Below are 20477 nucleotides of genomic sequence, written 5' to 3'. Positions count from 1 at the left end.
AGCACCCATAATAAACCTAAGTGTGCAATGATAAGTAGCATCCAGCGATTTAAGTGTGGATGCCGTACCATGCATGTAGATAATATCCCCAGGATCTATAACAGACATAAAAGTAGCTTGCACAATTTGTCTTCAATTTGTAGAAGACAAACAAGTCCTGTTTCTATAGAGGAAGCCTAGCTTGACTTTTAGCCATTGACAAAGTTCGTCAACATGCATTTTAAAAGACGGGGATATAGTTTATGATCCAACCAAGTATTTACATGCAGAGACCTGATTAATTTGAGGGCCATCTAAGCTCGTAAGTGCAAGTGTATTTTCAACCAACTTTTTGGACCTATTGAAAATCATAATGTATTTTCTTTGCATTTAAAACAAGTTTCAGCTTATTACAAAGGTATTTTTTTATATCTTAAAATGTGTCTCCAATTGTGATAATGGTTGGTCAGCCGTTGAAGCAATAGAGTACATGAGTTTAATCAGCATATAGATGTACAGTTGAAGTCGGAAGTGTACATACACCTTAGCCAAATACATTTGAACTGTTTTTCACAATTCCTGACATTCAATCCTAGTAAAAATTCCCTGTCTTTGGTCAGTTAGGATCACCACTTTATTTTAAGAATATGAAATGTCAGAATAATAGTAGAGAGAGATTTATTTCAGCTTTTATTTCTTTCATCACATTTCCAGTGGGTCAGAAGTTAACATACACTCAATTAGTATTTGGTAGCTTTGCCACTAAAATTGTTTAACTTGGGTCAAACGTTTCGGGTAGCCTTTCACAAGCTTCCCACAATAAGTTGGGTGAATTTTGGCCCATTCCTCCCGACAGAGCTGGTGTAACTGAGTTAGGTTTGTAGTCCTCCTTGCTTGCACATGCTTTTTCAGTTCTGCCCACAAATTGTCTATGGGATTGAGGTCAGGGCTTTGTGATGGCCACTCCAATACCTTGACTTTGTTGTCCTTAAGCCATTTTGCCAGAGCTTTGGAAGTATGCTTGGGGTCATTGTCCATTTGGAAGGCCCATTTGCAACCAAGCTTTAGATTCCTGACTGATGTCTTGAGATGTTGCTTCAATATATCCACATAATTTCCCCTCCTCATAATGCCATCTATTTTGTTAAGTGCACCAGTGCCTCCTGCAGCAAAGCACCCCCACAACATGATGCTGCCACCCCCGTGCTTCACGGTTGGGATGGTGTTCTTCGGCTTGTAAACCTCCCCCTTTTTCCTCCAAACATAACGATGGTCATTATGGCCAAACAGTTCTATTTTTGTTTATTCAGACCAGAGGACATTTCTACAAAAAGTATGATCTTTGTCCCCATGTGCAGTTGCAAACCGTAGTCTGTTTTTTTTTTATGGCGGTTTTGGAGCAGTGGCTTCTTCATTGCTGAACGGCCTTTCAGGTTATGTTGATTAGGACTTGTTTTACTGTGGATATTGATACTTTTCACCGGTTTCCTCAAGCATCTTCACAAGGTCCTTTGCTGTTGTTCTGGATTGATTTGCACTTTTCGCACCAAAGTACGTTCATCTCTAGGAGACAGATCGCGTCTCCTTCCTGAGCGGTATGACAGCTGCGTGGTCCCATGGTGTTTATACTTGCGTACTATTGTTTGTATAGATGAACGTGGTACCTTCAGGCTTTTGGAAATTGCTCCCAAGGATGAACCAGACTTGTGGAGGTCTTCAAATTTTTATTGATGTCTTTGCTGATTTCTTTTGATTTTTCCCATGATGTCATGCAAAGAGGCACTGAGTTTGAAGGTAGGCCTTGACATGCGTCCACAAGTACACCTCCAATTAACTCAAATGATGTAAATTAGCCTATCAGAAGCTTCTAAAGCCATGACATAATTTTCCATCATTTTCCCAATCTGTTTAAAGGCACAGTCAACTTAGTGTATGTAAACTTCTGACCCACTGGAATGGTGATACAGTGAATTGTAAGTGAAGAAATCTGTCTATAAACAATTTTTTGAAAAAATGACTTGTGTCATGCACAAAGTAGATGTCCTAACCAACTTGCCAAAACTATAGTTTGTTAACAAGAAAATTGTGGAGTGGTTGAAAAACAAGTTTTAATGACTCCAACCTAAACGTACGTAAACTTGCGACTTGTATTTTATACGTTCTTACCTCATCACCATTATTGTTTATGTGGAGAGTAATGGACCAAGTATAGAACCTTGTAGGACCCCTTTAACCAACTCCAATGGCTCCGACTGGATGCCATCGACTCTAACAGCCTGACTTCTATCCTTTAGATAGTCATGAAACCAACGACAGGCATCCGATCCCAGTCCTATTGACGACAGCTTACCCAAAAGTATCACATGGCCTACAGTGTCAAAAGCTTTAGACAAATCTATGAACAAGGCGGCACAGTACTTTGTATTATCTAGGGCATTTGTAATATCATTTACAACACGTACAGTGGCCATAGTGGTACTGTGTTTAGGTCTGAAGCCAGATTGATTGCTAGAAAGAGTATTTTTAACAGTTAACAATTATTGTAGTCGTTGTAGCACCAATGACTCTAAAATTTAGCCAAACAGGAGAGCTTAGAGATGGGCCGATAATTATCCAATTCACTACCATCACCTCCCTTGAGGAGTGGTAAAACAAAAGCTGTTTTCCAAGATTTAGGAATCTTTCCTACGACTAATGTTTGATTGAAGATATGCGTCACTGCACTAGCAATTATAGGTGCCCCGCATTTGAGTAAATATGGATCCAGATTGTCAGCGCCTAATGATTTCTTCGAATCTATAACAGATAGTGCAGATAAGACCTCATCTTCTGTGACTTTTTGGAAATGAAAAACCAGCTTACTGTTTTCCACATCAGTTGATGGGCTGAAACAATAGACCGGTCAGGATCATGAGAGCCAAGTGTAGAGCCAAGTGGAATTGGGCGATTCTCTAAAATGGTCCTGTCTTTTCACCCTCAGTTCCGCTACAAGGAAGCCTTTGTGAAGGAGAAGGGTCAGCAGGTGGGGCTGCTCAGTGTCGAAGATGACCCAAAGATGGTGCATTCCCTGGCAGCCAGCAAGCTCCAGAGCTGCCTGGGGTACAAGAGGCAGGCTCAAGAGACGCGCTCCCAGTTCAAGATGCATGCCAACCAGCCTGTGTTCCAGCAGGCCAAGAAGAGCCAAGCTCTGGCCAGCAACCAGACCTACCACCAGAGGCTCCATGACTACACCTTTGACCCCCAGCAGCTCAACGTCCAACACGCCAAGCAGGCCTACAAGCTGCAGAGTGACGTGAGTGTGTGTGTGTGCTCGTGCATGAATGTGTTTGTGTGTCTGTGGGGTGGTACCCATTGTAAATTGTAGAAAAGGTTTAGAGTTTAAGGTATACTCAATTTACTGGGATTCCAGTGCAGAGAATAATATAATAGTGAAGACATCAAAACTATGAAATAACACATGGAATCATGTAGTAACCAAAAAAGTGTTAAACAAATCAAAATATATTTTAATGTTAGATTCTTCAAAGTAGCCACCCTTTGCCTTGATGACAGCTTTAAACACTCTTGGTATTCTCTCAACCAGCTTCACCTGGAATGCTTTCCCAACAGTCTTGAAGGAGTTCCCACATATGCTGAGCACTTGTTGGCTGCTTTTCCTTGACTCTGCGGTCCAACTCATCCCAAACCATCTCAATTGGGTTGAGGTCGGGTGATTGTGGAGGCCAGGTCATCTGATGCAGCACTCCATCACTCTCCTTCTTGGTCAAATAGCCCTTACACAGCCTGGAGGTGTGTTGGGTCATTGTCGTGTTGAAAAACATATGATAGTTTCACTAAGTGCAAACCATATGGGATGGCGTACCGCTGCAGAATGCTGTGGTAGCCATGCTGGTTAAATGTGCCTTGAATTGTAAATAAATCACAGACAGTGTCACCAGCAAAGCACCCCCACACCACCTCCTCCATGCTTCACAGTGGGAATCACACATGCAGAGATCATCCGTTCGCCTACTGTGTCTCACAAGACACAACGGTTGGATCCAAAAATCTCATATTTGGAATCATCAGACCAAAGGACAGATTTCCACTGGTCTAATGTCCACTGCTCGTGTTTCTTGGCCCAAGCAAGTCTCTTCTTCTTAGTGGTGTCCTTTAGTACTGGTTTATTTGCTGCAATTCTACCATGAATGCCTGATTCATGCAGTCTCCTCTGGACAGTTGATGTTGAGATGTGTCTGTTACTTGAACTCTGTTAAGCATTTATTTGGGCTGCAATCTGAGGTGCGGTTAACTCTAATGAACATATTCTCTACAGCAGAGGTAACTCTGGGTCTTCCTTTCCTGTGGCGGTCCTCATGAGAACCAGTTTCATCATAGCGCTTGATGGTTTTGCGACTGCACTTGAAGAAACTTTCAAAGTTCTTGAAATTTCCGGATTGACTGACCTTCATGTTTAAAGTAATGATGGACTGTCATTTCTCTTTCGCTTATTTGAGCTGTTCTTGCCATAATATGGACTTGGTCTTTTACCAAATAGGGTTATCTTCTGTATACCACCCCTACCTTGTCACAACAGAACTGATAGGCTCAAACGCATTAAGAAGGAAAGAAATTCCACAAATTAACTTTTTAAGAAGGAACACCTATTACTTGAAATGCATTCTAGGTGACTACCTCATGAAGCTGGTTGAGAGAATGCCAAGAGTGTGCACAGCTGTCATCAAGGCAAAGGGTGGCAACTTAGAAGAATCTAAAATGTAAAATATATTTAGATTTGTTTAACACTTTTTTTTTGGTTACTACATGATTTCATATGAGTTAGTTCATAGTTTTGATGTCTTCACTATTCTACAATGTAGAAAATGGTCAAATTCAAGAAAAACCCTTTTGACTGGTACAAGATATGCACTGTGTGTACAAAACATTAGGATTACCTTCCTAATATTGACTTGTGCCCCCCCCCAACGCGATCTGTTGCAGGTGAACTACAAGTCAGATCTGAACTGGATAAGGGGTGTGGGCTGGACCCCCCCTGGCTCCCATAAGGTGGAGATGGCCCGGCGGGCTGCAGAACTGGGCCTGACGGAGAGTGTGAGCACTGAGGAGGCCATTGCCCAGTACCAACACATGATGATGATGGTGAGAGAGCGAAATACAGCATGCTTTTATGTATATATATTTTTTAAATGCTATTGCAACCTCTTTGCAATAAGAAATTGAGAAAAAGCTCAAGAGAAGTTTCAAGTTCCTCTGTCTAGTATCTTGTGTTCTTCTGCCCATCTTAATCTTTTATTTTTATTGGCCAGTCTGAGATATGGCTTTTTCTTTGCAACTCTGCCTAGAAGGCCAGCATCCCGGAGTCGCCTCTTCACTGTTGATGTTGAGACTGGTGTTTTGCGGGTACTATTTAATGAAGCTGCCAGTTGAGGACTTGTGAGGCATCTGTTTCTCAAACTAGACACTAATGTACTTGTCCTCTTGCTCAATTGTGCACCGGGCCTCCCACTCCTCTTTCTATTCTGGTTAGAGCCAGTTTGCGCTATTCTGTGAAGGGAGTAGTACACAGTGTTGAGATCTTCAGTTTCTTGGCAATTTCTCGCATGGAATAGCCTTAATTTCTCAGAACAAGAATAGACTGACGAGTTTCAGAATAAAGTTATTTGTTTCTGGCCATTTTGAGCCTGTAATCTAACTCACAAATGCTGATGTACCAGATACTCAACTAGTTTAAAGAAGGCCAGTTGTATTGCTTCTTTAATCAGGACAACAGTTTTCAGCTGTGCTAACATAATTGCAAAATGATTTTCTAATGACCAATTAGCCTTTTTAAAATGATAAACTTGGATTAGCTAACACAACGTGCCATTGGAACACAGGAGTGATGGTTGCTGATAATGGGCCTCTGTGCGCCTATGTAGCTATTCCATTAAAAACAGCTGTTTCCAGCTACAATAGTCATTTTTAACATTAACAATGTCTACACTGTATTTCTGATCAATTTGATGTTATTTTAATGGACAAAAAATTAGCTTTTCTTTCAAAAAGAAAGAAAGTAACCCCAAACGTTTGAACAGTGTATACATTCACCTGTGGACACTTTCATGAAATACAGCTCTCGCCCATGAAAGCCAGCACACAGTCATTGTTTTCACCTATATTAAATACAAGTCTCCACTCCAGTATCCCCTTCCCTTGTGTTTGCGGCGAACATGGCACAACCGCACATCTATTCTCTGATAGGGACGCACCCGAATCGATCACCTAATATGACCCGTCTGCGTTGAACGACCCTCCAAACAACGTTCTGGTGAGACTCTGTATACTGAATTCCCACCTCAGACCATACGATGATACAACCCGACCGTAATGCCGGAGCACGTAGGCCCCCATGCTAGACATTCCGGATATGTCACAGTCCCAAATTCAAAACTACTACCAATAGTCTGCATTCTTATGATGACCGGCCTCTTTCAGGGTACCCCTCTCACCAACAATCACATAAACAAATTGAAACGTCACTCTCCTACAGATACAGAAGGGGTAGAGGCACAGGAGGTATTGGTAAGAAACTAGCTTACCTTTTTTTATTTTAGGCTGTTTACCTCCACTACCGATTCTCCTTCCCACCAAGTCTCTCTCAAAGGTGAATCCTGTTCGTGCAACCCCAATTGTTAAAAATGAAAATGCTATTGCAATAAGGAATTTATTACCAAGGATGCCGTCAGCTGAGTACATACATTTAGAAAGTTCAAAACACATCTTATATTCTTGACTTTTTCCAAATGTTGTTACGTTACAGCCTTATTCTAAAACGGATTAAATAAAACAATTCCTCGTCAATCTACATACAATATCCCATAATGACAATGTGAAAACAGGTTTTATACATTTTTGCAAATGTATTACAAATCAAAAACAGATAACTTATTTACATAAGTATTCCGACTCTTTGCTATGAGACTTGAAACTGAGTTCAGGTGCATCCTGTTTCAGTGGAAGGCACAAAATATTGTTAAAGACTCCAGCTACCTAAGTCAGACTGTTTTCTCTGCAAATGCACGGGAAGCGGTACCGATGCACCAAGTCTGGAACCACAGGACCCTGAACAGCTTCTACCCCCAAGCTCTCTGCACATGGACTCCGTAGTGGTGCCCTGTGTATATAGCCACGTTATCAGTACTCATTGTGTATTGATTCCTTTTTGTTATTATTCTTCTATTATTTCTCATTTTTTCCTTCTCTTTGGGAAGGTTCACAGATCTACCTGTTGTTTACGAAGCATATGACAAATACAATTAGATTTTAGGATTTGATCTCCACTTATCAATGAGTGACAGATCTAACACATTTATATCTGCAAGGAGTCTGGTCATACACAAAACTAATATGGAAGGTGTAAATATGTCCAATCTCTCTCTTCATCCACCAGCAGCAGATGGAGGAGCAGCAGCTGTCAGAACCTGTTGAGACCAGCAAAGAGTTCCAGCAGTCGGGAGTCAATCTAGACGCAATGGAGATCCTCCACGTCAAGAGGAAGAAGACCATCCAAACGGTGAAGAAGTCCAATTCCTCCTCCATGGATAGCAGCGTCAAGAAGTTAATGATGTCTTCCAACTCAGCCATAGAGTCAATGATGGCTTCCACCTCTGTCTCAGCCATTGAGAACACAGTCAAGATGTCCACAACGAGTGAGGCATCGGCCATAGAAAATGCTTAGACAATGTTGTGAGAAGGTGTTGCCTTAGGGCACGTATCGCACTTATTCCACGGAGGGGGCCGAGTGTCTATGCGTTTTCACTCCTCCCTTGTACTTGATTGATTAATTAAGGTCACTAATTGGTAAGGAACTCACCTCATCTGGTTGTCTAGGTCTTAAACCAGCAGACACTTGGCCCTCCATGGAATGAGTTTGACACCCCTGCCTTAGGGGGTAGGTGGAAGTTGCTTCTAACTGATATAGGGTCTGGTCTTTTTTAATTCACCTGATGGATGAAGTAAGGGATTGGAGTTGGGTTACCTGATCCTAGATCTATTAAGAGCAATTTCTACCCCAAGATACAATTAGATAATGTTGTGAGGGAACTGTGCATGTAGAATCAGGAAGGGAATTGAAAAGTGCAGTAAGTGGTTTATGTTGAAGGTTACCTCATTACACATTCATAACCCATACACAACATTCATAAGAAAGTATATGAGAATGTCATAATTTATTTTTCAACAATGACACGTTTATATTTTTGTTACAGTGCAAAAAAAGTATTCATATCCCTTGACTTCATACCCCTCCACATTTTGTTGCGTTACACCCCGAATTCAAAATGTATTAAATCAATAAGTATTAAATGTTTTCCTTACCCATCTACACACAATACCCCATAATGACAAAGTGAAAACATGTTTTTAGAAATGTTTGCAAATGTATTGTGAAAATGAAATACAGAAATATCTAATTTGCATAAGTATTCACACCCCTGAAACAATTCTTGTTAGAAGGATCTTTGGCAGCGATTACAGCCACAAGTCTTTCTGGGTAAGTCTCTAAGAGCTTTGCATACCTGAATCGTACAATTTTTGCACATTTATTATTTATAAAATTCTGTCAAGTTGGTTGTTGATCATTGCTAGGCAGGCATTTTTAAGTCTTGCCATAGATTTTCAAGCAGATTTAAGTCAAAACTGTAACCAGGCCACTCAGAATCATTCAATGTCGTCTTGGTAAGCAACTCAAGTGTATTTTGGCTTTGTGTTTTATGTTATTATCCTGCTGAAAGGTGAATTTGCCTTCCAGTGTCCGTTGGAAAGCAGAGGGGGGGGGGGTTATCCCCCAAAAATTCCTAGTCCTTGCCGATGACAAACTTAACCATATCATGATGCAGCCACCACCATACTTGAAAATGGGAAGAGTGGTACTCAGTGATGTTGTGTTGGATTTGACCCAAAGATAATGCTTTGTATTCAGGACATAAAGTTAATTTCTTTGCCACATTTATTTCAGTTTTACTTTTGCCTTATTGCATGTTTTGGAATATTTGTATTCTTTACAGGCTTCTTTGTTTTCAGTCTGTCGTTTAGGTTAATATTGTGGTGGTGTAACTACAATGTTGATCCGTCCTCAGTTTTCTCCTATCACACCCATTAAACTCAGTAACTGTCAGGAACAGTCACCACTGGTCTCAGTGAAATCCCTGAGCGGTATCCTTCCTCTCCAGCAAGTTAGGAAGGACACCTGTATTTTGTCGTGACTGGGTGTATTGATACACCATCCAAAGTGTAATTAATAAGTGTACTTGTGTGTGTGTCTGTAAAGTGTTAGTCCCATGTTTCTTGAGCTGAAATAAAAGATCTTAGGAATATGCATACGTAAAAAAAGGTTATTTCTCTCAAATGATGTAAACAAATTTGTGCACATACCTGTTAGTGACCATTTCTCCTTTGCCAAGATAATCCATTCACCTGACAGGTGTGACATATCAAGAAGATGATTAAACAACATGATCATAACACAGGTGCACCTTGTGCTGGGGACAATAAAAGGCCACACTAAAATGTGCTGTTTTGTCACACAACGCCACAAATGTTGAGGGTGCGTGCAATTGGCATGCTTTTTTTAAGGTATCTGTGACCATCTCTATTCCAATTAATGTGAAATCCATAGATTAGGGCCTAATTCATTTATTTGAATTTACTCATTTGAAATTGTTGCATGTTGCGTTTATATTTGTATTTAGTATATGTGACTTGTTAAGCACATTTTTACTCCTGAATGTATTTAGGCTTCCCATAACAAAGGGGTTGAATACTTATTGACACAAGACATTTCAACGTTTAATTTTAAATAAATTTGTAAACGTTTCTAAAAATATAATTCCACTTTGATTTATTGTGTGTAAGCCAGTGACACAAAATCTAAATGTAATCCATTTTAAATTCATGCTGTAACACAACAAAATGTGGAAAAGTAAAGGGTTGTGAATACTTTCTGAAGGCTCTGTATGTCACAATAATGATCCTATGTCGACTTGCATTCATGAAATGCAATAAAATAGTTATTTTGTACAGCATGTTGATGTGTTGTGTATGGCTTATGAATATTGGGCTCCTGAGTGGCACAGCAGTCTAAGGCACTGCATTGCAGTGCTTGAGGCGTCACTACAGACATCCTGGTTCAAATCCAGGCTGTATCACAACCGGCCGTGATTGAGAGTCCCATAGGGCGCCGCACAATTGGCCCAGCGTCGTCCGGGTTTGGCCGGTGTAGGCCGTCATTGTAAATAAGAATTTGTTCTTAACTGACTTGCCTAATTAAATAAAGGTTACATTTAAAAAAAACAATGTCATGAAACCCTTATTTTTTTACCCTTCAAATCAAGTAAAGTGTAAAAGGAGAGGGAGAAGGAAATATGTAGAAAGTGCTTTGAGAAAACGTGTTTTTTGCTTGTAACTTTTTTCCTACCCTCGCTCCACTTGTTGATGTTAAACTGATTTATCGTAGTAGCAAGCAGCAGGCAGTAGCAATCGCAATGATCAGAGTAAAACACGGAGTAGAAGAGACCAGTGAAATGACCAAACTGATTTATCGTAGTGCTACTGCCTGCTGCTAGATAATCTCAATGATGAGAGTAAAACACGGAGTAGAAGAGACCAGAGCAGGGGAGAGTGTTCCTGGCATATTCCACCCAGACCAGTTGCTGACTCCAGGTGGTGGAGTTACTGGCAACAAGACACCAGAGCGCCGTCTCCATATCTTGATTGGCTCGCTCCGACTGGCCGTTAGATTGGGGATGAAACCCAGAGGACAGGCTGGCTGACGACCCAATAAGAGTGCAGAACGCCTTCCAGAATTGGGACGAGAACAGGGACCCCGGGTCCGAGACAAAGTAAACCGGGAGTCCATGGATACGAAAGACGTGCTGCACCATAAGCTGGGCCGTCTCCTTGGCTGAAGGTAACTTAGGAAGAGGGATGAAATGGGCGACCTTGGAGGATCTGTCCACGACTGTCAGAATTGTGGTGTTGCCATCTGACGGAAGAAGCCAAGTGACGAAATTCAGAGAAATATGGGACCAGGGGCAGTGAGGGACAGGAAGTAACTGTAGGAGGCCAGATGGAGCTTGCCGCGGAGTCTTGCTTTGTACGCATAGCATGCATGCGGCGACGAAGGCCGAGACATCAGGAACGAGTACCAGGTAAGCCTGGAGGAGTGAGCCCCTTCTAGGACCTTAGACAAGACCGCATCAGGCACAAACAGATGGTAGGCCACCAGAAGCGTTGACGGAAGAAAGCCAGGGTTCCGACGAGTACCAGGTAAGCCTGGAGTAGTGAGCCCATTCCAGGACCTTAGACCGGACCGCATCAGGCACAAACCCCCCCCCTTGACCGCCAGGAGATCTTGGGTATCCACGTTGTAGTTTCTTTCTGCAGAGTTAAGTCGATGGGACAGGAAGGCACAGGGAAGAAGCTTTTGGTCCTGGGCAGATTGCTGGGACAGGATGGCCTCCACTCCAACATCAGAAGCATCAACCTCAACCACAAATTGATGGGTCCGGATGGATGAGGATGGGTGCTGTTGTGAACCGATGCTTCAGTTCCACAAAGGCTTTGTTGACAGCTGGAGACCATGTAAATGGTACTTTGGGAGAGGTTATTGCAGAGAGGGGGCCGCCAGGGTGCTGTAACCCCGAATGAAACGGCGGTAGAAGTTAGCAAAACCTAGGAAACGTTGCAACTGCATCCTGGACTTGGGTTGAGGCCAATCCACCACTGCTTTCACCTTTCCAGGATCCATCTAGACATTTCCCTCAGCAATGACATATCCCAGAAAGGAGATGGTTGAGTGGTGGAACTCACACTTCTTGGCTTTTATGAACAATGCAGAACATGTTCTTGGGCAGACCGGGACAAAAACAGGATGTTGTCAAGGTATACGAACACAAACTGGTTTAGCATGTCCCGGAGCACATCGTTTACCAGGTCCTGGAAGACAGCGGGGGCGTTGGTGAGTCCAAACGGCATTACCTGGTACTCATAATGTCCACTGGCTGTGTTGAATGCTGTCTTCCATTGATCACCTTCACATATCCAAACCAGATGGTAGGCATTCCGAAGGTCCAGCTTGGAAAAAATGGTGGCCCCTTGGAGAGGTTCAAAGCCAAGGAGAGGAGTGGTAGGGGGTAACAATTCTTAATCGAGATATCATTAAGACCCCGGTAGTCAATGAACTGACTTGTCCTTCTTCTCCACAAAGAAAAACCCTGCATCGGCAGGAGATGCAGACGGACGGATGGCCCCAGTTACCAGAGACTCCTCTATGTACACCTCCATGGCCTTGGTCTCCGGCCCAGAGATAATATAACCTACCACGAGGTGGTGTGGTGCCTGGGAGGAGATCAATGGCGCAATCATAAGGACGATGCGGGGGAAGAGAAGTAGCCTGTGCCTTGCTGAAAACCTCCAGGAGGTCGTGGTACTCTGTGGGAACGGTAGAGAAATCCGAGACTTGATTTAAACCCTGAGGAGGCTGTCTCTGGGAAGGCTGCGCTGCTTTGAGGCATTGGGAATGGCAAAACGGACTCCAACCCAGGTTTGAACTTGTGGTCCAATCAATAACTGGGTTGTGTTTCTTAATCTAAGAAAATCCCAAAACAACTGGAACATGGGATACTCAATGAACAAGCACAGTGCTGTGGGTAACTCTTCCAATGGAGCTTCCGTTCAGTGCTCTAGCGTCCATGGGAACAGGGAGAAGTTGAGTGGGAATACCTAATTCAGAAATTAGAGTAGCATCCATAAAACTCTCATCTGCCCCAGAGTCAATGAGCACACAAAGAGATTTAGACTGGTCTCCCCACAGCAGTATAACAAAGGAGGGAGTACGGTTAATGGGATTAAGAAGATTCCCAGTCTGGCTCACCAGAGTACTTGTGCCTACTATAGAGATAGGTCTCCTAACTGGGCAGGTGGCTGGCTATATAATGTCCTGCAGTCCCACAGTACAGACAGTACAGACATCTGTTGGAACTCAGCCTATGTGAACGCTCCTTAGGCGATAATCTAGCTCTGCCCAGTTGCATAGGTTCCGGAGTATCTGACTCACCCGTCGCTGATGATTCTCGATGGATTCACTTCTGGATTCCTTCGAAGGTGAGCGAGCATCTGCGGATGAACTAGTGTGATCCAGGACAGACCTCTTCTCACTCCTGCGTTCCCTTAGCTGCTCATCAATTTTAATGGTGAGGTCGATGAGGGAATCGAGGTCCACAGGCAATGCCCAAGCAGCTAGCTCATCCTTTATCTCCTCAGATAGTCCGTGAAGGAAGGTATCAAAAAGGGACTCCGGATTCCAGGCACTGGATACCGGAGCATCGAAAACCTTTCTCACCTCTGACATAAAGTCCTTGAGATGACAACAAACGGTGGATTGTTGCTTCCAAACAGCCGACGCCCAGGATAGCGCCCTTCCCGACATTAGCGTAATAATATATGCTATCATAGATCAGTCCGAAGGAAACGAAGATGGCTGTAGCTCAAAAATAAGGGAGCATTGAGAAAGAAAACCCCGGCAGGTACCAGGATCCCCAGAGTATCGCTCCAGAGGTGGTAAGCGGGGTTCTCGGGGTGCCGGGGTAGGCTGTACAGACTCACCACTCACAGGGAAAAAGTTTCTGAGTGGTTGGGGGTTCTCAGAGGTGGTAGGCTAAACCCCTGGTCATGGCGTTCCATCAGTGAATGAAGCCCTTCCAGAAGGTCCTGAAGTAGCTCCTCATGCCTCCCAATGGCGGCTCCCTGCAGGCACAAGGCAAGACCCAGTTGCAGACACAGGAGGCAGATGGTTAGAGTCCAAGATGTTTATTAACAATCCAAAAGGGGTAGGCAAGAGAATGGTTGTGGACAGGCAAAAGGTCAAAACCAGTTCAGTTCCAGAGGTACAGAATGGCAGGCAGGCTCAGGGTCAAGGCAGGCAGAATGGTCAGGCAGGCGGGAATGGAGTCCAGAAAAACAGGCAAAGGTCAAAACCGGGAGGACTAATAAAAGAGAATAGAAAAGCAGGCGCACGGGAAAAACACACTGGTTGACTTGAACATACAAGACAAACTGGCACAGAGAAACAGGAAACACAGGGATAAATACACCAGGGAAAAGAAGAGACACCTGGAGGGGGTGGAGACAATCACAAAGACAGATGAAACAGATCAGGGAGTGACAATGTTGTGCTTTAATGCATAATTAACATGTTAACTTTAATTGACCTCTTCATCCTACCCCCTCCTTTTTTGAACATTCTGTTAAAAATCGCGCAACTTTTCAGCGTCCTGCTACTCATGCCAGGAATATAGTATATGCATATGATTAGTATGTGTGGATAGAAAACACTCTGAAGTTTCTAAAACTGGTTAAATCACGGCTGTGACTATAACAGAGCGTGTGTTTCATTGAAAAACGCAAGAAAAACTGCTCTCTGAAAGCAAAAAATAATTTCCATAAGTCACTTCCACCAGTTGTTAAAAGAGAACAGAAATTAATGGGAATTTGCCTGCACCTCATACAAATTCCGCACGATGGCGCCATTGTACTAATTTTCAATTGAATTAATTGTTGGAAAATACATCTGTCTGACCTCCATTTTCCCAGTCTTCACCCGGAAGCAGTTTAGGGAGAGATCAGATGGCATTGTTTTTGAAGTGAGGACCTATTGAAGAGACATCGCCCTGTAATCATTTTGATAGATTATAAACGTTTACTAATACCTAAAGTTGGATTACAAAAGGATTTCGAAGTGTTTTGTGAAAGTTTATCGTCGACTTTTTTAATTTTAAAAAATTACGCAGCGTTTAAAAACGATGATTTTTTCTGAATGACACAACTTCTATACAAAGCTATTTTGGGTATATATGGACCGATTTAAACGAAAAAAAGACCCAATAGTGATGTTTATGGGGCATATAGGAGTGCCAAGAAAGAAGCTCGTCTAAGGTAATGAATGTTTTATATTTTATTTCTGCGTTTTGGGTAGCGCCGGCTATCGCAAAATCTGTTGTTTACGTGTCGAGCTGGCATTTTGGGGGGTGCATGCTATCAGATAATAGCTTCTGATGCTTTCGCCGAAAAGCATTTTAAAAATCTGACTTGCTGGCTAGGTTCACAACGAGTGTAGCTTTAATTCAATACCCTGCTTGTGAATTTTGATCAAGGTTTGAGTTTTAACGAGTACATTTAGCATTTAGCGTAGCGCATTTGCATTTCCAGGTGCCTACTTGGGACATATGCGTCTCAAGTAGGAGCAAGTTAAGTGACTATACATATTTTTTTTGCATATTTCTTGTGGGCACAATTCTAGCTCAAAATTCTGCCTGCTGTTTTATCATTAGGTCTGGTGCTTTTCTTGATGATGCTTCCTAATAACTTGATATACTGAGTTGGTATTTGATATACTGTGTTTTCTTTGTCTGGCAGGATCAGCTTTGTGACAATGCACTGGTAAGAACTTAAAGCTGGACTGGGAGTAAATGCTATGGGTCCAAACTTACTAAGGTTTAAGCATAGTTAGTAGCTGTTAGCTTTTCCCATAAGAAAACTTAGCCAATTAACCATTATTCTAACATGAACATCTGACCAGCATGAAATGCACAGTTATGTTTCCAGTATTCGTAGCTGTGCATTGGACGGGGCCACAGTGTCTCCCGACTCTTCCTGTCTCAGCCTCCAGTATTTATGCTGCAATAGTTTGTGTCGGGGGGCTAGGGTCAGTCTGTTATATCTGGAGTATTTATCCTGTCTTATCCGGTGTCCTGTGTGGATTTAAGTATGCTCTCTATAATTCTATTTTTATCTTTCTTTCTTTCTCTCTCTCTCAGAGGACCTGAGCCCTAGGACCATGCTTCAGGACTACCTGGCCTTGCTGTTCCCAGTCCACTTGGCCCTGCTGCTGCTCCAGTTTCAGCTGTTCTGCCTGCAGCTATGGAACCCTGACTTGTTCTGGGTTCCATAGGACTTGCTACCTGTCCCAGACCTGCAAGGACATGCTACCTGTCCCAGACCTGCTGTTTTAAACTCTCTAGAGACAGCAGGAGTGGTAGAGATACTCTGAATGATTGGCTATGAAAAGCCAACTGACATTTACTCCTGAAGTGCTGACGTGTTGCACCCTTGACAACCACTGTGATTATTATTATTTGACCCTGATGGTCATCTATGAACATTTGAACATCTTGGCCATGTTCTGTTATAATCTCCACACGGCACAGCCAGAAGAGGACTGGCCACCCCTCATAGCCTGGTTCCTCTCTAGGTTTCTTCCTAGGTTCTGGCTTTTCTAGGGAGTTTTTCCTAGCCACCGTGCTTCTACACCTGCATTGCTTGCTGTTTGGGGTTTTAGGCTGGGTTTCTGTACAGCACTTTGTGACATCAGAAGGGCTTTATTTTATATTTGATTGATTGATTGAACCAATCAAAGTTCTTAAAATAGGTAAACTTGCCCAACAGAGGGAGATGGCTAAAAGGTTTTATTTCGTCTTGTCTGGGAGGGATGGACCAATACACAGTACCAGTCATATGTTTGGGCACATCTAGTCATTCCAGGGTTTTTCTTTATTTTTTATTATTTTCTACATTGTAGATGAGGTAGTCCAGGTGACTACATGAAGCTGGTTGAAAAAAAAAAGCTTTCATCAAGGCAAAGGGTGGCTACTTTGAAGAATCTCAAAAATAAAATATATTTTGATTTGTTTAACAGTTTTTTAGTTACTACAGGATTCCATATATGTTATTTCATAGTTTTGATGTCTTCAATATTATTCTGCAATATAGAAAATAGTAAAAATAAAGAAAAACCCTTGAATGAGTAGGTGTGTACAAACGTTTGAATGATATTATATATTGAATGCATTCTTTTTTCAGAATTGTATTTATATTTACACTTTTTTCTCCCCAATTGGTAGTTACAGTCTTGTCCCATCGCTGCCACTCCCGTACAGACTCGGGAAATGGTGGAAGCTCGAGAGCCGTGCGTCCTCCAAAACACGACCCCGCCAAGCCGCACTACTTCTTGACACAATGCTCGCTTAACCCGGAAGCCAGCCGCACCAATGTGTCGGAGGAAACACTGCACACCTGGAGACCGTGTTAGCGTGCATTGCGCCTGGCCCGCCACAGGAGTCGCTAGAGCACAATGGGACAAGGATAACCCGGCCGGTCAAAACCCCCCTAACCCGGACGACGCTGGGCCAATTGTGCACCACCTCATGGGTCTCCCAGTCCACAGCTTGGGATCGAATTGGGATCTATAGTGATGCAGCTAGCACTGCGATGCAGTGCCTTAGACTTAGGCTTAGGCTTTTGAATGCATTCTTGACAAAGTTCAACGTTTTTGCTAAGTCGTTACACACACATCTGTGTGCTTTTACTGAAAAAACTTTAAGAACACTTGCTCTTTCCATGACATAGACTGACCAGGTGAAAGCAATGATCCCTTTTTGGGACTTCAATCAGTATAGACGAAAGGAGGAGACAGGATAAAGAAGGATTGGACTGTATGTGTGCCATTCAGAGGGTGAATGGGAACGACAAAAGTTTGAAGTGCTTTTGAATAGGGTATCCTTCTTTAACCTGCCAGGCCCACCGCTTTGAGTGTGTCAAGAACTGCAATGCTGCTGTTTTTTTTACACTCAACAGTTTCATGTGTGTATCAAGAATGGTCCACCACCCAAAGGACATCCAGCCAACTTAACACAACTGTGGGAAGCATTGGAGTCAACATGGGCCAGGATCCCTGTGGAATGCTTTTGACACCTTGTAGAGTCCATGCCCCAATTGTCACGCCCTGGCCTTAGTATTTTGTATTTTCTTGATTATTTTGGTCAGGCCAGGGTGTGACATGGGTGATTTATGTGGTGTGTTTTGTCTAGGGGTTTTTTGTAGGTTATGGGATTGTATTTGGTGAAGTATTCTAGGTAAGTCTATGGTTGCCTGGAGTGGTTCTCAATCAGAGGCAGGTGTTTATCGTTGTCTCTGATTGGGAACCATATTTATGCAGCCATATTCTTTAGGTCTCTTGTGGGTGGTTGTCTCCTGTGTCAGTGTTTGTACCACACGGGACTGTTTCGGGTTTACACGTTTTTTGTAGTTTGTTCATGTATAGTTTTTCTTATAAAAAAAAAAACATGAACACTTACCACGCCGCATATTGGTCCTCCGATCCTTCTCGCCTCTCCTCTTTGGAAGAAATCCCTTACACCAACTGGGAAAGGGATACCTAGTCAGTTGTACAACTGAATGGCTTCACTTGAAAAGTGTCTTACACATTTAACCCAACCCCTCTGAATCAGAGAGGTGAAGAGGGCTGCCTTAATCAACATCTTCGGCATCCAAAGAACAGTGGGTTAACTACCTTGCCCAGGGGCCGAACAGATTTTTACCATATCAGCTTGGGGATTTGATCCAGCAACCTTTCAGTTATTGGCCCAACGCTCTAACCACGAGGCTACCTTCCTTCACTGAGGCTGTTCTGAGGGCAAACGGGTGGATTCAATTAAATATTAGGCAGGTGTTCCCAATGTTTGGTATACTCAATGTCCAAAATGTACATATTTGTCTTTCACTGTTATAAAAAAAAATCTGAGGCAAACACTGTTGTCAAATAGAAGTAATTTACCTCTCAACATTATCACTGTTAGGTGGCATCCTCCGCTAAGGTGGTCTGTTCAGAATTTTTAGATACAGCAAAGCGAGGTTTTGAGTCCCACCCAGGTCCCTCCCCAAAAAATGTAATACATGGTCCTCGAGTCACTGTGACAAATTAGATCATTAGAATAATGCGTTTACTGTATATGATGATGACACGACGTGGCCCTTTTGGGGTGTATATCGTGGCTCCCCCCTCTCTCACTCTCTCTCCCACATCAGGTTTTACAACAGTCATAAATTCATACCAGAAACTCTCTCTCTGCCACGGAGTATGGAGGGAGAGAGCCTATGGAGAACTAAGACATTCTTCTTCCCAAAACTCCTAATCCTCAAAATTGGAGAATTAAACAATATTTCTGTTTTTGAGAATGTGGGAAGGGTCTGTGGACACTTAAGGGACAGTCATGTCGAGTTTGTTTCATTTGGTGACCTCATGATCCCTTAATGTGTACATTTCCCAGCTGTCAGGTTTACATCTGAAGGTTGTATAAGATGAATAAGTATAAGAATATGTTTGTTATCTTTTCAATGTGATTTAGTCTTCTAAATTAGAATTGGTTGTTTTATGGTAACTTATGCACAGTCAGTTGCCATGCCCAGGTGGGCACAAACATGATGAGATGGCCCTTTTCTACCCGAGTATAAAAGCCCCCGTGACGCCAACCACGAAACCACGGTGTAAGCTAAGGTTGAAAATGGTTGAATTTCTAAGACCAGAAAATATGAAGTGGTAACTTGTTAACCCCAACATGTTGAAATGGTTGTCACTACAACTTCACCAAAGGACAAGACCATACAGCATGGAGCATTGGCTACACAGCTGGAAATGGTTCAATTCTGAGACTATCGATTCACCACAGGAGGAAGAAATCCTAGGCTGTCGAAATACAAGTCTGCAGCCGGAAATGTACGAAGCCTAGGACAAGAATACAGACAACCGCTGAAAAATCTATTCTATGCAACAACCATGGGTACGCCTGACGTATCCATTATGAACCCAACCAGAGACTTTCTGTTGATCGACTCTCCAGCAGATGGATCGGCAACCACAAGACATACACTCGTAAATATGTCAATTGCAATTTCTTTTCAAATGAGTGGTCGTTCATGTAAAGTATTAGCAATTTCTATGACTGTAGTTATCAGCTATGAGTTTCCCGCACTTGTCCACACCCCCACACGGTCCACACCCCCTTTCCTTTGTCTACCAAACCGTCATATCGGTTTCATCCACTAGGGACTTTTTCTTTGTATCATGTTATACTCAATGTATGAACTAATTGTGTGTGTGTTTCATGTATTTCTGTGATTTGATGAGTTAGTTAGTAAATAAGCTCATTTGTATTTTGCTGATTCATAATTTGTGCTAGGGTTCATGCAGATATCCAAGGGTTTGCGTCATTCAGAATATGACTGATAATATTGAATAATACATGATAATACTGATAATACAAGACTAATAATATAAGATATGACAATATCTGAAGAGTCGATTCAGAAAATAGAGACATTTTCCCGTGGTGCCTCGATTTCCTAGTTAATTAAAGTTTACATGATTAGTTTAATCACGTAATAATAATTAGACATAGAAAATGTATTTGATAAAATAACAGTCTTCACATTTAACGATAGTCACAGACACGGCATTTTGACATCCCGTGCGAGGAATCTAAGATAGCATGAGGAATTGATTTGATTCAGCCTATATAAAAATGTGATACAGCATGGGAGTTGTCGACAGGAGTTATTGGTTGTTGTCACCTATACTCCCTCTACGGCCTCTAGGTCATCAGGCTGCTGATTATCCCCCACACCTGTCA

At 42.5% G+C, this 20477-nt stretch overlaps 1 protein-coding gene across 4 annotated transcripts in view; it reads left to right on the top strand.

Moving 5' to 3' along the window:
* LOC139376472 (nebulin-related anchoring protein) overlaps positions 1 to 9334 on the top strand; it is a 120178-nt gene extending 110844 nt beyond the window's left edge. For 2 of the 4 annotated variants that reach the window (XM_071119097.1, XM_071119099.1), the window contains 3 exons: positions 2960 to 3271; positions 4960 to 5118; positions 7412 to 9334. In XM_071119097.1, coding sequence (XP_070975198.1) covers positions 2960 to 3271; positions 4960 to 5118; positions 7412 to 7696 — 756 coding nt within the window. In that variant the 3' untranslated portion in view covers positions 7697 to 9334. Of the gene's footprint in view, positions 1 to 2959; positions 3272 to 4959; positions 5119 to 7408 lie in introns of all 4 variants that reach the window. The other 2 variants (XM_071119098.1, XM_071119096.1) reach the window with 1 other exon arrangement.
* Positions 9335 to 20477: the final 11143 nt, after the last annotated feature.

Source organism: Oncorhynchus clarkii, chromosome 20 (assembly GCF_045791955.1).
Source record: "Oncorhynchus clarkii lewisi isolate Uvic-CL-2024 chromosome 20, UVic_Ocla_1.0, whole genome shotgun sequence".
NCBI classification, from domain to species: domain Eukaryota; kingdom Metazoa; phylum Chordata; class Actinopteri; order Salmoniformes; family Salmonidae; genus Oncorhynchus; species Oncorhynchus clarkii.
Note: the sequence above shows the minus strand (reverse complement) of the source record. Positions and strands in the feature narration are given on the sequence as shown.